At 42.4% G+C, this 15,158-nt stretch overlaps 1 protein-coding gene across 8 annotated transcripts; it reads right to left on the bottom strand.

Moving 5' to 3' along the window:
- Positions 1-3,529: 3,529 nt before the first annotated feature.
- On the bottom strand, positions 3,530-13,068 carry Enpp4 (ectonucleotide pyrophosphatase/phosphodiesterase 4). 8 transcript variants are annotated; one of them, XM_042266709.2, is made up of 6 exons: positions 12,523-12,663; positions 9,169-10,026; positions 8,667-8,837; positions 7,645-7,745; positions 7,448-7,553; positions 3,530-6,748 (listed from the first exon to the last, which is right to left on the bottom strand). In XM_042266709.2, the coding sequence occupies exons 1-5, from the start codon at positions 12,623-12,625 to the stop codon at positions 7,449-7,451; spliced, it is 1,338 nt and encodes a 445-aa protein (XP_042122643.2). In that variant the 5' UTR covers positions 12,626-12,663; the 3' UTR covers positions 3,530-6,748; position 7,448. The 8 variants fall into 8 exon arrangements, with proteins under 8 accessions (XP_042122643.2, XP_076413931.1, XP_076413928.1 ...); XM_076557816.1 differs by lacking the exon at positions 12,523-12,663 and adding an exon at positions 12,939-13,068 and having other exon boundaries at positions 3,530-6,745; positions 7,448-7,745; XM_076557813.1 differs by having other exon boundaries at positions 7,448-7,745; positions 12,523-12,725.
- Between the last annotated feature and the right edge of the window lie 2,090 nt (positions 13,069-15,158).

Genomic DNA, 15,158 nt, shown 5'->3' with positions numbered 1-15,158 from the left:
ATCTTACTGGGGACTTAACCATTTTACTAATAAGGCTATAAAAACAAGCTTGTCTTTTCTATTTCAGATTTTGCCTTTGCAATTTTTTTTTTCCTCATTACCTTCCAAAAAGTGGTAGCTTAAATTGTTGATTTTAAACCTTTCTTAGGATAGCATTTCAAGGTTGTAAATTTCCCCCTAAATAAGGCTTTATCGGCATATCTTAGAATTCAATAAGTTATATATTAGAATTGCAAAATACTTTCTCATTTGCATTTCTGACTCATGGTTTACTTTGAAGCATACTGTTTAATTCCAAAATATTTTTCCAGGTTACAGTTACTGAGTTTAATTCCCCTTTGGTCAGAAAGTGTAATTTATAAGACTGCAATTCTCTGAGACTATTTACTAAGACTCTTCTATGACAATGTGAACACCGTGTCTTGGTGATTCCATGTACTCAGAAAGAACACCGTTTGCAGTTTGCACAGTGGTGTTTTCTCAATGTCTCAAGTGGTTGATGGCGAGTCTATTTCCTTGCATGACTTTGGTCTAGTTCTATCCATTAGAGAGGAGTACTCTATTTTTTTTTTTTAAGTTATGTTTAGGGAGTCTCTGTCTCCATCCATTTTTGATTTGTGTGTTTGGGATGTGCAATGCTGTCTCCCCACATGTGTGGGTCCTTTGACCATAATACAACGTTCCTCTCTAGCTTGAAATTTGCTCTTAAGAGCCCTTGACATTGATCACAGCTAATCCAGATGAGAGTTTCATATCAATTTCCATGTGTTCGTTTTCAATGTGCAGTTTCGGAGTTGAGGGATCTCTCTTATACACTGATTATAATTAATGCCTTTTCATCCAATTTCATTAACCACAGCCATCTTCATTCAAATGCTTTGTTCCTTTACATTTAATTAATTGTCAAGTTTAATTAAATTTCCATTTTGCTACTTTCTCATTCAAGATGATTGTTCTATCTTTATTGGATTTGATATCAGTTTTTTTTCCACCTAAGAATTCATCTTTCTCTAAAACTTGTTGTTATGGTTTCAAATGTAACACTATTAAAAAAAAAAGGACTGTGGTCTTTGCCTGATACATTTTTGTACAATAGCTCAGAACCCTGTGAACCTGTTTTAAATACAGAAATTGATACAGTAACTATGGGAGTAATAGATACGATGTTTCACTATGGCAACCATTTTAATACCTGTATTTATTCTATGACATGGTACTGTATATATACACAATAAAATTCACTGTGAAAATAAAATAATTAGCAAGTAAATAAATCATTCCCTTGTATTTTTCTCTATAGTTAGTAATTCCCTAGGAAATTATCCATTTCATGTGTATTTCCATATTTAGTTGTGCCAAAGAATGTAAAATGGATTCTTATGATTAGAAGCCAGGTGGAAACCCCTGGACTCTTTCAACCCCACTCCATGGTTTGTCCAGCCTCTTAGGCCCACAGCCTTTTCCAGAGGCACAGATGCCTCTGGCTACTCACACGTAAGCGGCTCTCCCTTCTCTTCAGCCTTGGCCTTCTGCTTCTCCACTGTCTTTGGACCTCTTCATACCTGGAGCACTAACTTTCTATTCTTTCCGGATTCTCCAGTCTTAGCCAGGGGACTGTTTGAGTCACATGATCTACCATTAAGACGATAGAATTCTACACATCCTTTTACCAATTAAAAACCAAACAACCAAGGAAGCAGGGCACCTTCACAGAACGTTTGAATGAAAAAAAAAAAGCAATCAATTTCTTTAGCATAATCAGTTGTTTGGTCTACATGGGCCTATAAAAGATGTCCTTCGCAGCTTCGGCTGCAAAGTTCTCTCAATGTCATGTAAGTCACTGTGGTTGATATCCTTTTTATCTAGTTCCTTTCTGGAGAACTAGGGGGTGCTAGTCTTATCAATTAGAGAGGAGTACTGAATTCTTCAGTTATGTTTATGGATAATTTCTGGACTTGTTTTGGAGCTAACAGCTACTGTCTTTATGAAAGTGAGGTTAAGCATGGTGCCCTGGAAACATACTAACTGCAGGACTGGCCATTAGGCTGTCACACAGGAAGGTGTGACGGGATACAGGTAGGCAGCTGGGTATTACCATCAGAGAGCTGCCAGTGGGGGACTCCCTAGTTTCAGTGTACTGATGGCAGAAATTAGATGTCATGGGTTAATGTGGATGAAGATATTCAGGCGGGCAGAAAGCCTGAGCAGCAATCCAGCATTTGCTTCTGAGCGGTTCTGACGATGGGACCCGAGAGAGCAGTAGCACTTTCGACACTGAAAACCACTACACTCACAAGTATTAGAATGTAAATCAGCGTCTTGTGTGACAGCACCCTAGGACCCAAATGGATCTTGGAATATTCAGATATTCTCTCAAGCAATGGCTGAAGTATGTGTTGGGGGAGGGACAAGGTAATAATACCCAAGAACAGAACCAAGTTACAGGTGGGGAAAGAGGTAGAACAGATATCCAAACTCTGGAAATGGAAGGCCTAGAAAACGATTCTGGGTCCAAGAAACTCAACAGCAAGAGTTAAACCACAGGTGGATGTGAGCTGTTTGCACAAATTTCTCCAGTTTTCAAAGACCTCCCTTCCAGAGTAAAGAAAGACGAGTTTTCCCAGTTCCTAGCAGTGTTCACTGAATATAACAATACTGAATGAACGAATGCTCTCCTGGAGGGTGTGGAGTTGAATCTATATGCTTTTGGATAAGTCACTAAATGCCCATAGTTCCAGAAAAGACAGAGTTTAGATACAAATCCCACTGTTCTGTAATCAGTTTGTAAAATTTCTTCCCTTTTATTGTAAGCCAGTGGATCTTAGTTCTATGGTGATATTATGTCCCCCAATATATTGTGTACTTTAATAAACTTATCTGGGGTCAGAAAACAGAACAGCCACTAGATATAGAGGCCAGAAAATGGTGGCACACACACCTTTAATCCTAGCATTCCAAAAGCAGAGATCTGTCTGGATCTGTGTGAGTTCAAAGCCACACTGGAAACAGCCAGGCATGGTGACACACACCTTTAATCCCACAAAGCAATGGCAGGAAGCAGAAAGGTATATAAGGCATAGGACCAGGAACTAGAGTCTGGTTAAGCTTTTAGGCTTTTGAGCAGCAGTTCAGCTGAGATTCTTTCCGGATGAGGCTTTCAGTTTGAGGAAACAGGATTGGCTGAGAAGATTGGTGAGGTGAGGTAGCGGTGGCTTGTGTTCTCTTACTCTGATCTTCCAGCATTCACCCCATTACCTGGCTCCTGGGTTTGCTTTTATTAATAAGAACTTTTAAGATTCATGTTCAGGAGGTTCTACAAATTTATTCCAGCTCTCTTGCCAATGATGTCCTCATACTACATGTATTTTATGCTGTTTTAAAAACTGGCTGTTATCCACCCTTAATCCTGGTTTTAAAAAATCTGTAATGAATGTCTATAAAGGTCTCCACAGAATCGTTCAAGTCCCGACAATACATCTTTCACAGTATGTAGATTTTGTAAGAAGGTGACAAATTAGGAAGGCTGATATTGCATTTGTTTGGGTAGACTTTATTTACATAAATTTTAATCAGAAGCAAAGTCATTAGCTACAAGTTCAAACAATATGGTCAAAATGTATTTCCTTCAACTTAAGGCACTACAAGTTTCCCTAGAGCACTCACTGTATTTACACACTGTTTGAGAAGGACAATAAACACACGCTTTACAGCTAATCTTTGTCCTTCATTTGTAATGTTATAAATTAACAATGAAATAAACCACTCTACACAAAAGGAATTAAAGCCAATCATCCTTAAAGCTCACAAGTTGGGCACGGGCCAGAAACACCCAAGATCAGTGCAAAGGCATTTGCTCCTTTCCTGTTCCAAGGCTTTACCCGTGGATTGCTAGAGGAAGCTTCCTGGACAGTGCTGCTAGCAAGCCTCCCTCTACCCCTTCGCTCTTCCCGAAGAGCGTGTGCAACAGACTGCCGACAGCACCGTGATCACCCCTCTACTGTGAAGTCAAGGCGCTTCATTCTGAACTGACCCAGGGGATTAACAAAACTACATGGACACCTTCCTATTGCCTTTGGGTACTGTCATCAAGAGCTAAGTACTTCCTGAAGCCAGTACTTTCTCCTGACCAGAAAGCAGAGAATCCTAGTTCATCATGTGATGACGCACACATGCAAACCTCCATGTCAAAGCTTCACTACAAGGTTTTCTCAAAGCAGTATTGCGGTCATGGGCTTTAATGGTGATAAACTATTCCAAAGACACAGATGAATTCGCACACAGTTCAATATGATCATCTATTTGGTGAAATACATACTATTCCTTGTTTCCTGAATCAGCACTTTATAAACATTACCTAGTTCTAGTATTCTGAGAATGGAAGAAAAGACAAAATCAATACCTCTGTTGCAAGGGCTGAGACACTGACAGGGCTCCCTTCCTACGACACCCTTCCTAAAATCCCACTCATAGGCTGGACACTGTAGACGCCACAATCAAGCTAAGAGTCACTGGAACCCATAGACAGCACTGTGGGACTAAGCCATCTTCAACTAATATTAAATACTCTGCTGGCAGACAGTTCAAATGGCCACTAATTTCTTTTCAAAGTGTATATGGCAGTTCATTTGTTATTTTCTTTGAAAAATGGAAATTGAAGTATGTAGGAATTTTTCTATTATTTGATTAACTCTTTATCCTTTAGTATCACTATTTTATGTAACGAAATAAATCAGAATGTTCATGAACAATCAGTCCTGTTCCTAAAACACACATTTTATGATTAACAGCACAGATGATGTATGCTGTACAGAGATTCCTCTCAAAACCCCGATACTGTGGCACTGGCTATCCGACTTCAGAAACTCAGCAGTGAGCCAACACAATGCCATGTCTCTAAGATGACTGGGAGGTGTCCTCTGTCATCGGCTAATCGGTGTTCACCTTCCTGTACTGCTGCACACTTACTGGACAGCCATCTTGTATCTTAATAGCAAGAACAAAGTTTGTTTTATATTGTCAAAACTTTCAAGGTCACACTAGTACAGGAACCACTGGTCTTTTCTCTAATGGACATAATACAGGCTGTTTGTTCTAATCATTCTGGTTCTGAGGAACCAACTAGCCAGGGAATGATGACGGTGCTTCCCACCAGATCCATGGTTCTCAGGAAAGGTGTGGAGTCAATTGAGGGAGCAGTGCCGGGCTGACGCTCTCCGCCCTCAGCACATGACCGCTGCAAAGAGCGGGAGACACCGAACTCGGGTCTACATTTCTCACCACTCTGCCGTACGGAAGGCACATCACAAAGTCTCAGAGGTAAACAGAAAACTCCTGACCTTGCAGCTTTATATTCAGGTCAGATTTTTTTCCCACAGCATCTGAACACTTCCAATAAACATGAGAACTGAAAACTGTAACAGGAGTTTTAACTGTAATATCAACTTGGAAACTGATAAATAACCAAGGTGTTTATCAAGAAGTGACCTGTCCTTTGGGCTGACCCTTTCCAGATGGCTGTGTTCTGGCACACAGTCCAGTCCCCTTTATAAGTCACATGACACCGACACAATCTCACACACGCAAACACACTTGCATACACAACTTACCCAAAGACATTAAACACAAATAGGGAAAAACAATTTTCCTTGAAATTTCTTACTAACAAGAGTATCCAAAAAATGTAACTAAAACAAAGTCCCTGCCTCACCCACCCAACTATTTGGCCTTCAGGTGTTCACCACCACGCCCAGCTCCAAGGACACAACTTCTGGGGTGTCAACAGCTAAGGGTCTTAACAAGGTCAGACTTTCTATTACATAGTCTTAGTTGGTTTTTGTTTGTTTTTAGCAGCTTTACTTAAAATGATTTCTTTGTATGTTACAGCTATACTATGTGGCTAATCAATTTATTAACCATCACAGAATTTCCTACTTCAAGGGTTTTCTTGGGATATACACTACTTAAAGGCAAATATAAAAATATAGGCAACTTTTTCTCCAGGGTACACAAAATTCACAATTTACATAAATATCTTTGTGTCATTTACAAATATATAAATCTGTTAGAAGAGCATGCCTATTAAATTATGATATATTTTCACTTAAAGTTAGATATTTATTGAAAAAGAAAGAAAGAAACCAGAGTATTTTCTCCAAGGCTACTCCTTGTTAGTGAAGCAGGTGCTTTTAACTGGTCTTCCAGCAATCTACTAGTGTCAGGGTCATTTACATCGGGCAACACACCAAAATGAGACATGAGAGAAAACAAAACAAAACAAAGTACTTTCAACATGTCTGTCTTCCCTTTTGACATATATCTTTCTACGGTTGTAACACCATTCCTTGCACGGATCCTTAGTTTTGAAATTAGTAAGACACCGTGGGCTACCCAATTAAAGGATCATCGTCATCCTCCTGCAGCTGAAGGCGGGAAAACGGACGGGAGGCAGGCGTTCTGTTCTGCATGAATATCATGAGGCCTGTTAGCAGGGTTAACAGCAACAGTGCGCTGACAACAATCCCAATGACTTCTGGGAGGTTAATGCACCACTGGTCCACTAACAAGCACTTGGTGTGGCTGAACGTTCCATTATTGGGATGTGGTTTCAGTCCCAGGATGTGGCACATCATTGGGTAGATATCCACCGTGTTCATGGTGCTCTGCTTGTAACCTCTTCTAAAAGCAGGACCATGGGCGGCAAGAAATGGATGCATAGTCGGCAGAGAATTGTCATAGCCATGGTCACCTACTGGGAAAAAGACTATATCATTACACACGAGTCTTTTATTACAAATTAACTTGTTCACTATACATGCACCAGCTTCTTGCCAGCCCAGCCCCATCTGTCAAGATTCTGGCCGGCTGTAATACAGAAGACAGAAATGACCTCTGTGTTTCCTTCATCTGAAGCTTGCCTGTTTCCATGCACACACCTCTCTTCCTAGTGAATCGTGGCTTTAGACCTTAATACTTCTCAACTTGATGTACGTATGTATGCGTCCACCCTAAACCTCTTCCTTCACCTACCCATCCCCGGGCTAGAGGTAAAAACTCACCATCAGCCGGGCGGTGGTGGCGCACGTCTTTAATCCCAGCACTCGGGAGGCAGAGCCAGGAGGATCTCTGTGAGTTCGAGGCCAGCCTGGGCTACCAAGTGAGTTCCAGGAAAGGCGCAAAGCTACACAAGAGAAACCCTGTCTCGAAAAACCAAAAAAAAAAAAACAAAAACAAAAACAAAACAAAAAAAAAAAAAACTCACCATCAACAGCACGGGTAGTTTAAAAAAGTGTGCAAGTGCTGAGGGTCCTATACAGCTGAGGGAGTGCGGGGGGGGGGGGGGGGGGGGGGGGGGAGCACTGAGGGGGGCTGGGCCCCGAGGCTGAACTATCTCAGTTGTTCCAGTAAGAAATACCATGGCACAATGTGTTTACTGCCAGTTAATACATACCTCAAAAACTCAGGAAGGGCAGATAAGTGAGGATTTTAGAGAAAGCATCTGTGTACTGAATGCAATAGAAATCCAGACAACTCCAGCTTGTAACTCCACCAAATGTCTGGCTCAAAGAAAAACATTTTTTCTTTATCAGGGAATAACCTTCCCTGATAGAAACCCAACACCCGACTCTTCAGATAAGCTCTAACAACCTTGTCTGTGAATGTCTTGAATTTCACGAATTTCCATTTTAGGGATATGGAAGTTTGTTGCAATGTTCTGGGATTGATATGACAAGTCCCCAATGATTCCACTGTAATTAAAATTTTAATTCAAGTCAGTAACATGGAAAAAGTATTGGGAGGGGAACGTCCTACAAATAACATGTGTTGATACTTCCATACTGACGGATTGTGATGCCTTTGTTCTCTGCTCTGGATTTTCCAAGTTTACAAAGTAAGTATTTAAAACAACATAAATAATACACAAACCCAGTCTGTCTTAACCCTTGCCTGATACTTCCAAATTCCCATCCTATAGTCCTTCACCTGTGTTCGTAAGGCAACATCCACTTCTACGTACCCCGCTTCAATTAGTTTACTAACTAACCATAGCTGCTTTCATGCTAGAAAAAGAGCCGAGTAGCTGAAACACAGACCAGCTGGCCCACAAAGCCGAAAATATTTATTATCTGGCCTTTTATGGAAGTTCGCTGACCCCTGCGATGTACTCCAACATCAGAATTCTTGAGTCATAAAATTAAATACGAAATACAGGTGAATAACCTTCATCTTAGACAAGAGCAGTAATCACCCTGTGCTGTCCACGTGGAGGGAGCAGCTGTGATGTTTCTACTTTGCTAACTTAGTTGACCGCTCCCTCTGTTTGCTTTCAACTCTTGCCCAGTGACCCACAGACCACAGCACACAAGGAAGTGATTTCACCATCTGGGAAAGTCTAAGGGTCACTGGGGTGAACTCTTCTTTTTTTTAAAAAAAAAAAATACACACGAGGAAAAGGAATTAGAAAGTGAAACTGCAGCTTTCCCACAAAGTTGCAGAGCCTCCTAATGGGAGAGTGAAACTGTGGCCACTGGCAATGGCTAGCAAATGAAAATCACCTGAGAACTACCTCTGCAAACTGAACCGTATAAACATAGCTGAATCAGAGTTCCCGCCTTCCAAACCCAGGTTCCCGTGTGTGGTACAGCCTTGAGTACAGAATAAATACTTACACTTCAATGATGACTTATTTAGTACGATTGTCCAGCCTTCATCAGCAACCAAAATAATCGGCTGGATGCGATCATTGTGCTGGTAGTGAAACCTGTCAGGAATTTCTTCCTTGAGATAAACAGTCATGTGAGGACTACAGTGCTTCAGTTTGTCATAAACCTCTGTTACGTCTGTAAAAGGGATACAAAAGAAAAACCGGTGGCTGACTTAGAAGCAAAGCTGTATCTGACTAGCACAAACAGGAATACATTCTGGACAATGTTATCTGATTAAATTACTTTCAATTCTCAAAACCGAGAGTAATTATGTGACAGTGTCCGAGATGGGCGTGAACACACGGGGACTTTCATTAACCCCCGTTATCTCTTTCCATTATGTGGCCTGTGCTGGTGGACGTTGAAAAGAGACAGCTTTACACTGAGATTCCCAAGCAAATATGAACTGTGTATTATGACTGATCCCATCACTGAAAGAAATGTCTTACTTTAAACAGCTACTTACTTATTTTGGGGAGAATGGCAGCCACAGGGGTGAGGTCTATAACTGTGTAGTTTGAATGGTCCAGGCAGGAGTCCAAATGTATCAGCCTGTTCTCAGAACACTGCGTCATCCCATGGTCACTCGTGATGATGACATTAAGGTTTTCCCACAGTCCTAACACCTTGAGTCGTTGAACAAGATCACCAACAAGGCCATCTATTTCTTTCAATACCCTGCTCATGTTTCCTTTATCTTCAGGCCCGTACCTGTGGCCGCTTGCATCTGGTTCTTCCCAGTAGAGCGTTGCAAAGGTGACTGGTGGGTTGGAACTGCTGAGCCATTCGGTAACATTATTTAGTCTCTCCTCAAAGGGCACCGAGCTGCTGTAATTCATAAAATAGGAAGGTGTGGTATTGTGAATGGGCACATCAGTACCAGGCCACATAGCAGCAGCACTTGATCTGTTTTCTTGGAGCTGATTGGTCACCCAGATAGGCACTGCCCCATCCCACCAAAATGGATCCTTATCATTTGTTTCAGAAAAATGTTTCTTTGTGACCTCATCATACATGGAGTTGGCTACAATGCCATGGCTTTCCTCATATAAGCCAGTCACGATGCTGTAGTGGTTTGGAAATGTTTTTGTGATAAAAACGTTTGTAACATGTTCCACCAGGACACCTTCTTTGATGAAGTTCTGGAGGTGAGGAAAATCATAGTTCTGCAGGTAGTCGGCTCTAAATCCATCAAAGGACACCAGGAGTAACTGGGGTGTCAAGCTATAGGAAGAGTTACCTCTACAACCGCTGAGAAGTCCCAGAAATAAAAGTATTACTAATAACTTCATAACGAACACCTTGAACACAGCACCCAGGGCTCCTAGAATATAAAAAACACAATTCATGTTTAAGTTTCAGAAATTGAACCAGCAGAAGAGAATCAGCATTTACAAATCCTTTACATACCAGCTTTACTGATTTCATTTTAGAACTTCAATTTAAAGATAACAATAAAGTTGAAATACAGAAAAAAATTGCCTTTACTTGTCCAGTTTCCTATTGATATCTGTCCCACACATCATCAAGCTCTGGGGGGGAAATGGGACATATTTTTGTCCCCATAAACATTCCTGCTTGTCTATTTTGCTCTTTCAGAACAGTAAAAATTATTCTAAAGGTTTACAAAAATAGATGAAAACATAAAAATGATTCTTTTGGTCAAAACACAAATAATTCCAAGGTTTCGGAAGTTTCTCTTAGTTTACTTTAGTCCACATGCATAGCTGTTAGAATCCTATCAAACTGGCTCATCACCAGTTTGTATTTAAGAAAAAAAATACAGCTATAAAATACAGACAAAATAAATGCTACTGGAGGGGGGGATCTCATCAGACACTTGCTCCAATTTTGACATAAAGTTGACTAACAGACACAGTTTATAAGGACTTGGATGCCACAATAACCCCAGAAGAAATTTAAGTTACTAAAAGGAATTTCCGCTCTATACCACCCCTAAACTTCGATCTTACTACTTTAGTTAGGACTATTTTTCCTAACATCGCAGGTTCAGAGTTATTCTTAATCACTCTTTTAAAAAACGATCCACTGGTTACTGGATTGATTATATGGAATTTTATAGTGTGTCTAAAATTTTTCAAATACAGTTACGTCTGATAGAGAGATGATGAGACAAGTCAAGGAATGCTGCAAAGACAGCTGGGTGGCCGGCCACATGCACAAGAATTAACATGGTGCTCCCGGGCCCTACCATGCGGGAAAGTTAACTCAACACTGACCACAGACCTCCATGAAAGCTAAAGTGGTGAAGTTCTTAGAGGAAAATCTAGCAGCAAATTTTCATAACCTTTGATTATGTCCAAAACCTAGATGCCATGCCCAAAACACAAGAGAAAGGTATTCACAAATGATCGCCTCTGGTACAACTCTATTAAGAGGAAATGTTTAGAAGGTGCAGTTCTACAGAACTAAGACAGCATGGGTAACTACTCAGGGGTAGGCTTGCGAGAAAGTGTTAGTAAAGGCCAAGGGGGAGCTTTCTTTTGGGGGTGATGAAAAGTGTTTTCAAATTGACTGTGATGATGGTTATAATTTCATACGGCTGCACACATAAGTGAGTGAATTCGGTGGCATCTTATATATCAATAAAATTATTTTTAAAAGTGAAACTGTGTCCCTAAATGCCCCACCACAAAATAGCAAAATATATTTATCATCTTAGTTTGCCTCAAAAATGGTGTGAATTGTGCATCTTATAATGCAGATTTGGGTGTTTTAACATGAGAATATTTTACACTACTTCCTATATGCAAAGCAATACCACATAAGAAAACCCATGTTTCCTCCTCTCCCACAAAATACAAATGAAAAATCTTTCTTCCCCAAATTCTGGATAAAAAGGATATTCAAAACACATATTCTATTATAAAACCCAGGATTGGGAAAATTCAGCACACTGGTTGAGTCCTTGTCTTTAAGCTTATCACATTATGTTTCATTTTATCACCAAGTCTTAAGCTGTAAACAAACCACCAGCAAAAAGGTCCTCACACATTTTCATAGAATGAGAAAGCCATGGTTCCAAGAATAAAATTATAAAGCATTGCAAGAAATTCTGTCATTTTTCACACCAACAAAAACCTCAAGGGAATTTAAAAAAAAAAAAAAAAGCAGACACATCTGGACTGCGTCCGACAGCTTGACAATAACTAGAAATACGATGTAGTCTCCAATTTAGGAGACAAAACATCCCTTAGTTCCTCTGGGTTGACTGTCTTGCCTGGGTGGAATGCATGTCAGTCAACTCTCACTGAATTACCTAGAGCATCACAGGCTTGGGTTGGAAGAGGGCAAGTTAAAAGGCACTTTCCAGCATTAGCATCCCATCTGCTCTGTGGTGCAGCCAAATACAAATGTGGCTGGCTTTCAAACAGCGTTATCCACTGTCACCTGTGTGCACAGTAACGTAACAGGTGGTTTACCCAAAGACTTTAAGTAAGGGAAGAAACCCAACTCCCTGAAAAGCTTCCTGCGTCTTAAAAGAGTCTATTCTAAATGGCTCTCTGCTGTTCTAGGCCACATAAGACTTTCTAACCTCTTCAAGTCAGTACATCTATCTTGCTGTGTATAAAATAATGTCCCTCTGTAAGCACTCATTGTAGATCCAACATAATTTCTTCCCAACTATACTGTGTAAAACTGACTTTAAAATTAGTTGAGGGAAAGGGACGGGGGGGGGGGGCGGGGGAGAGGCGCAGCTGAGTGCCCTTGAAACTGGGAAATCTCTGGGAAAACGGGAAGAGAGAAAACCGCACTGCCGCGTTCCTGCAGCAGACTGCCCTGCCCTCTGGAGTCCTACCAAAGGTGCACCGGAATTGTCCGGTCACTAGCTGGGCAGCCCTCAAGGCTCCGGGCTGGGACCAGCACGGGACCGGTTGTTTGTGCAGCGCCTGACCCAGCATCCGGCATCTCCCTCTGCTCGGTGTCTAGTATTTTTAGGACGGGAATACCATTCGACAGCACGACAAGCCCAGGGCGGACACCGAGGCAGAGGCCGCCAGGCCCGCACTCCTGTCCCGGGACCCCCGTCGTCACCTCCCGTCACAGTGGACATCCACCTGCCGGGGGACGCGCCACCTCCCCGCCGCCCCGGGCACCCCACGCGCGTCCCCGCCAGGCGCCCGGAGCCTGGCGTGGAGAAGAAGGGAGCAGCGGCTCTCACTGTCTCGACCCTCCGAGCTAGGGAAAGGAGTGGCATTTCCCTTCGGGACTCACCCGTCGTCGCCGCCGCCGCCGCGGCCACCTCGGTCCGGCGCGCGGAACTCGGCGCTAGCGGAACCGCGCGCTCCGGGGCACTGGCGGGCCAGGCGGACGCGGGCCGAGCGCGGCTCGGGCGAGCGCTTCCTGGGACGCCTGCGCAGTAGCGGACGCCCACCCCACCCCCCGGGGGACAGCGGGCCCCGCCGAGAGCGGCGCTGCGGGCGGCCCGGTGAGACGCGGACGTGGATTGGATGCTCCCGCCAGCGTGTATGGGACTCCCTTTCCCATTGGTTCGTTCCACGTACCACCCGGAGACAGGTGGAGTTCAGCCGGACCTAGGGGAGAAAGGTTCGCTGCTCTCTCTCCTGCCGAGCTTATCAGCTTATCATCCTAGTCACGGGTGCCCGGTTCTAGCCTGAAGATGAGGAAGTCCCTTCCGCCGCCTTCACTTGTATAAGGAAAGAAACTCTAAAACAACCAGTTGACTTTCTCTGGGCATGTTTCTGCCTTTTTGAATTCCTTTTCTGTTATATACTCTGGTCATCTCATCCAGACATTCATTCTGTTGAGAATAAGGTGTTGCCTGCGTCTACAGTCCCAAATGAAAGTCAACTAGGGTCGTCAAACTAAATTTGTTGCAGTTTTCCCTTTTCACACCGCTAAGATGTGTATGTGAAGTGATGGCCTTGCCTTTAAAAAGCGTAATAGTCGAAGAGCTGAATAATCCAGCTTCGAACTTAAGAGACTTGCCAAGCAGATATATTTATTTAATATTTGTATTGCTCACACACAGTTGATAGAGGCTAGTATTTTTTTTTTCTTTGTAATGTCCAAAGATGAACCTGACATTGAAGTATTCAGTCTTGGTTGGATTTAATGATTATCTTAAGGTACTCCAGGTTTAATGTCCCTTTCTCTGTTAAAATGCAAATGCCCAGAGAATATTTTTATTGCTGCATCTGCACCAGATACTCAAAAAGGTACAAAGAAATGAGTTAAGGGTATCATAATTGTATACTATATCCTGAAGTCTGAGAAACTTAGCTGTGAACCCAGTAGCTGGATTTATCGGGTCCTTGCAGCCATGGTCATTAAATGCCAAAGACGGAATGCGGTACGTTGGTCTAAGTTGAGAGTATAACCATCACTAAGGGCATGGGTGCAGCCAAGGAAGAAATTTGAATCTGAGTGTGGTCTGTTCATTGTTAGTTTACCTTGATAAATTGATTCCAGTTTCAAGCCTCAGGTAACCCTGTGCATTAGGAAAGTGGAGCATCCTGGATCTACAAGTTGTCTTTGCTGAAGTCTTGGTAGAAGCCATCTAATTCAGCCCTAGAATCTGCCAGCACTGACTAATCTTGGGCACTTGCCTCAACCTGTTCGAACTCCATCTCTTCATCTTCACAGAAAGTTCTGTAGTACCAACCTCTCAGGATTCTTGTCAAATAAGTTCAGTAAAGCAGATAAAGCACTTGGCATAGTCATTGATCGTGGTATTAGCTGTGACTGTCATGATGGCCACTCAGAATGGTAAGATGGAGTTCCAGGAGAATTTGTGTAATATACAGTTTAGCAGCACTTAGATTTTCTGCATTTGGGGACTGATTCTGCAGATTCTGCTGCTTCCTTACTGGGGACACAATTGCTTAAAAAAGAAAAAGCAGAATTGAGTGCTGTATGGATGACACCCATAGTGTCAGCATTGTGCTGGTCACCAGGAGAAAGAAAAGCTCCCTGACTCTGCTGCCTGTGTGGGGATCGGCTCAGAGACCCTTGCAGTCCGGTCTCCTCCACGGGAAGATCAAGTAGTCAAAAACAAAGGGACAAAATGGCTCCTTTTGGCACCAGACTCCTGTTATCTCTCATATTATTTCCCTTGTCAACCGTTATTGAGATCTTGTGTCAAATAAGCCTAAATGATAAGGGTTATTTGTTTCCTTGTAGAACGAGAAATCCAGAAGGAAGGTGCACTTCAGAAATCGCTGACTTTGCAGCCCAGCTAGGGAGCCATTACTCATGATCACCACTCTTTCCCTGCCTGGAAATGGATTGGCATTTGGTTCCTTTCAGGGTAAAGACAACTACTTGCAGTTACAGCAGTAATAGAATCCTTTTTTTTTTTTTTTTTCTTTTTTATGCCCTTTGGGTGATATAAAGGTCTTCTTGGAGGTTTGGTCTCTTAGTAGCGCCACCAACTTTTCAGTTAGACTAGTTGCTGTCTCACATGCCCAACTC

Source organism: Peromyscus maniculatus, chromosome 21 (genome assembly GCF_049852395.1).
Source record: "Peromyscus maniculatus bairdii isolate BWxNUB_F1_BW_parent chromosome 21, HU_Pman_BW_mat_3.1, whole genome shotgun sequence".
Taxonomy (NCBI): domain Eukaryota; kingdom Metazoa; phylum Chordata; class Mammalia; order Rodentia; family Cricetidae; genus Peromyscus; species Peromyscus maniculatus.
Note: the sequence above shows the minus strand (reverse complement) of the source record. Positions and strands in the feature narration are given on the sequence as shown.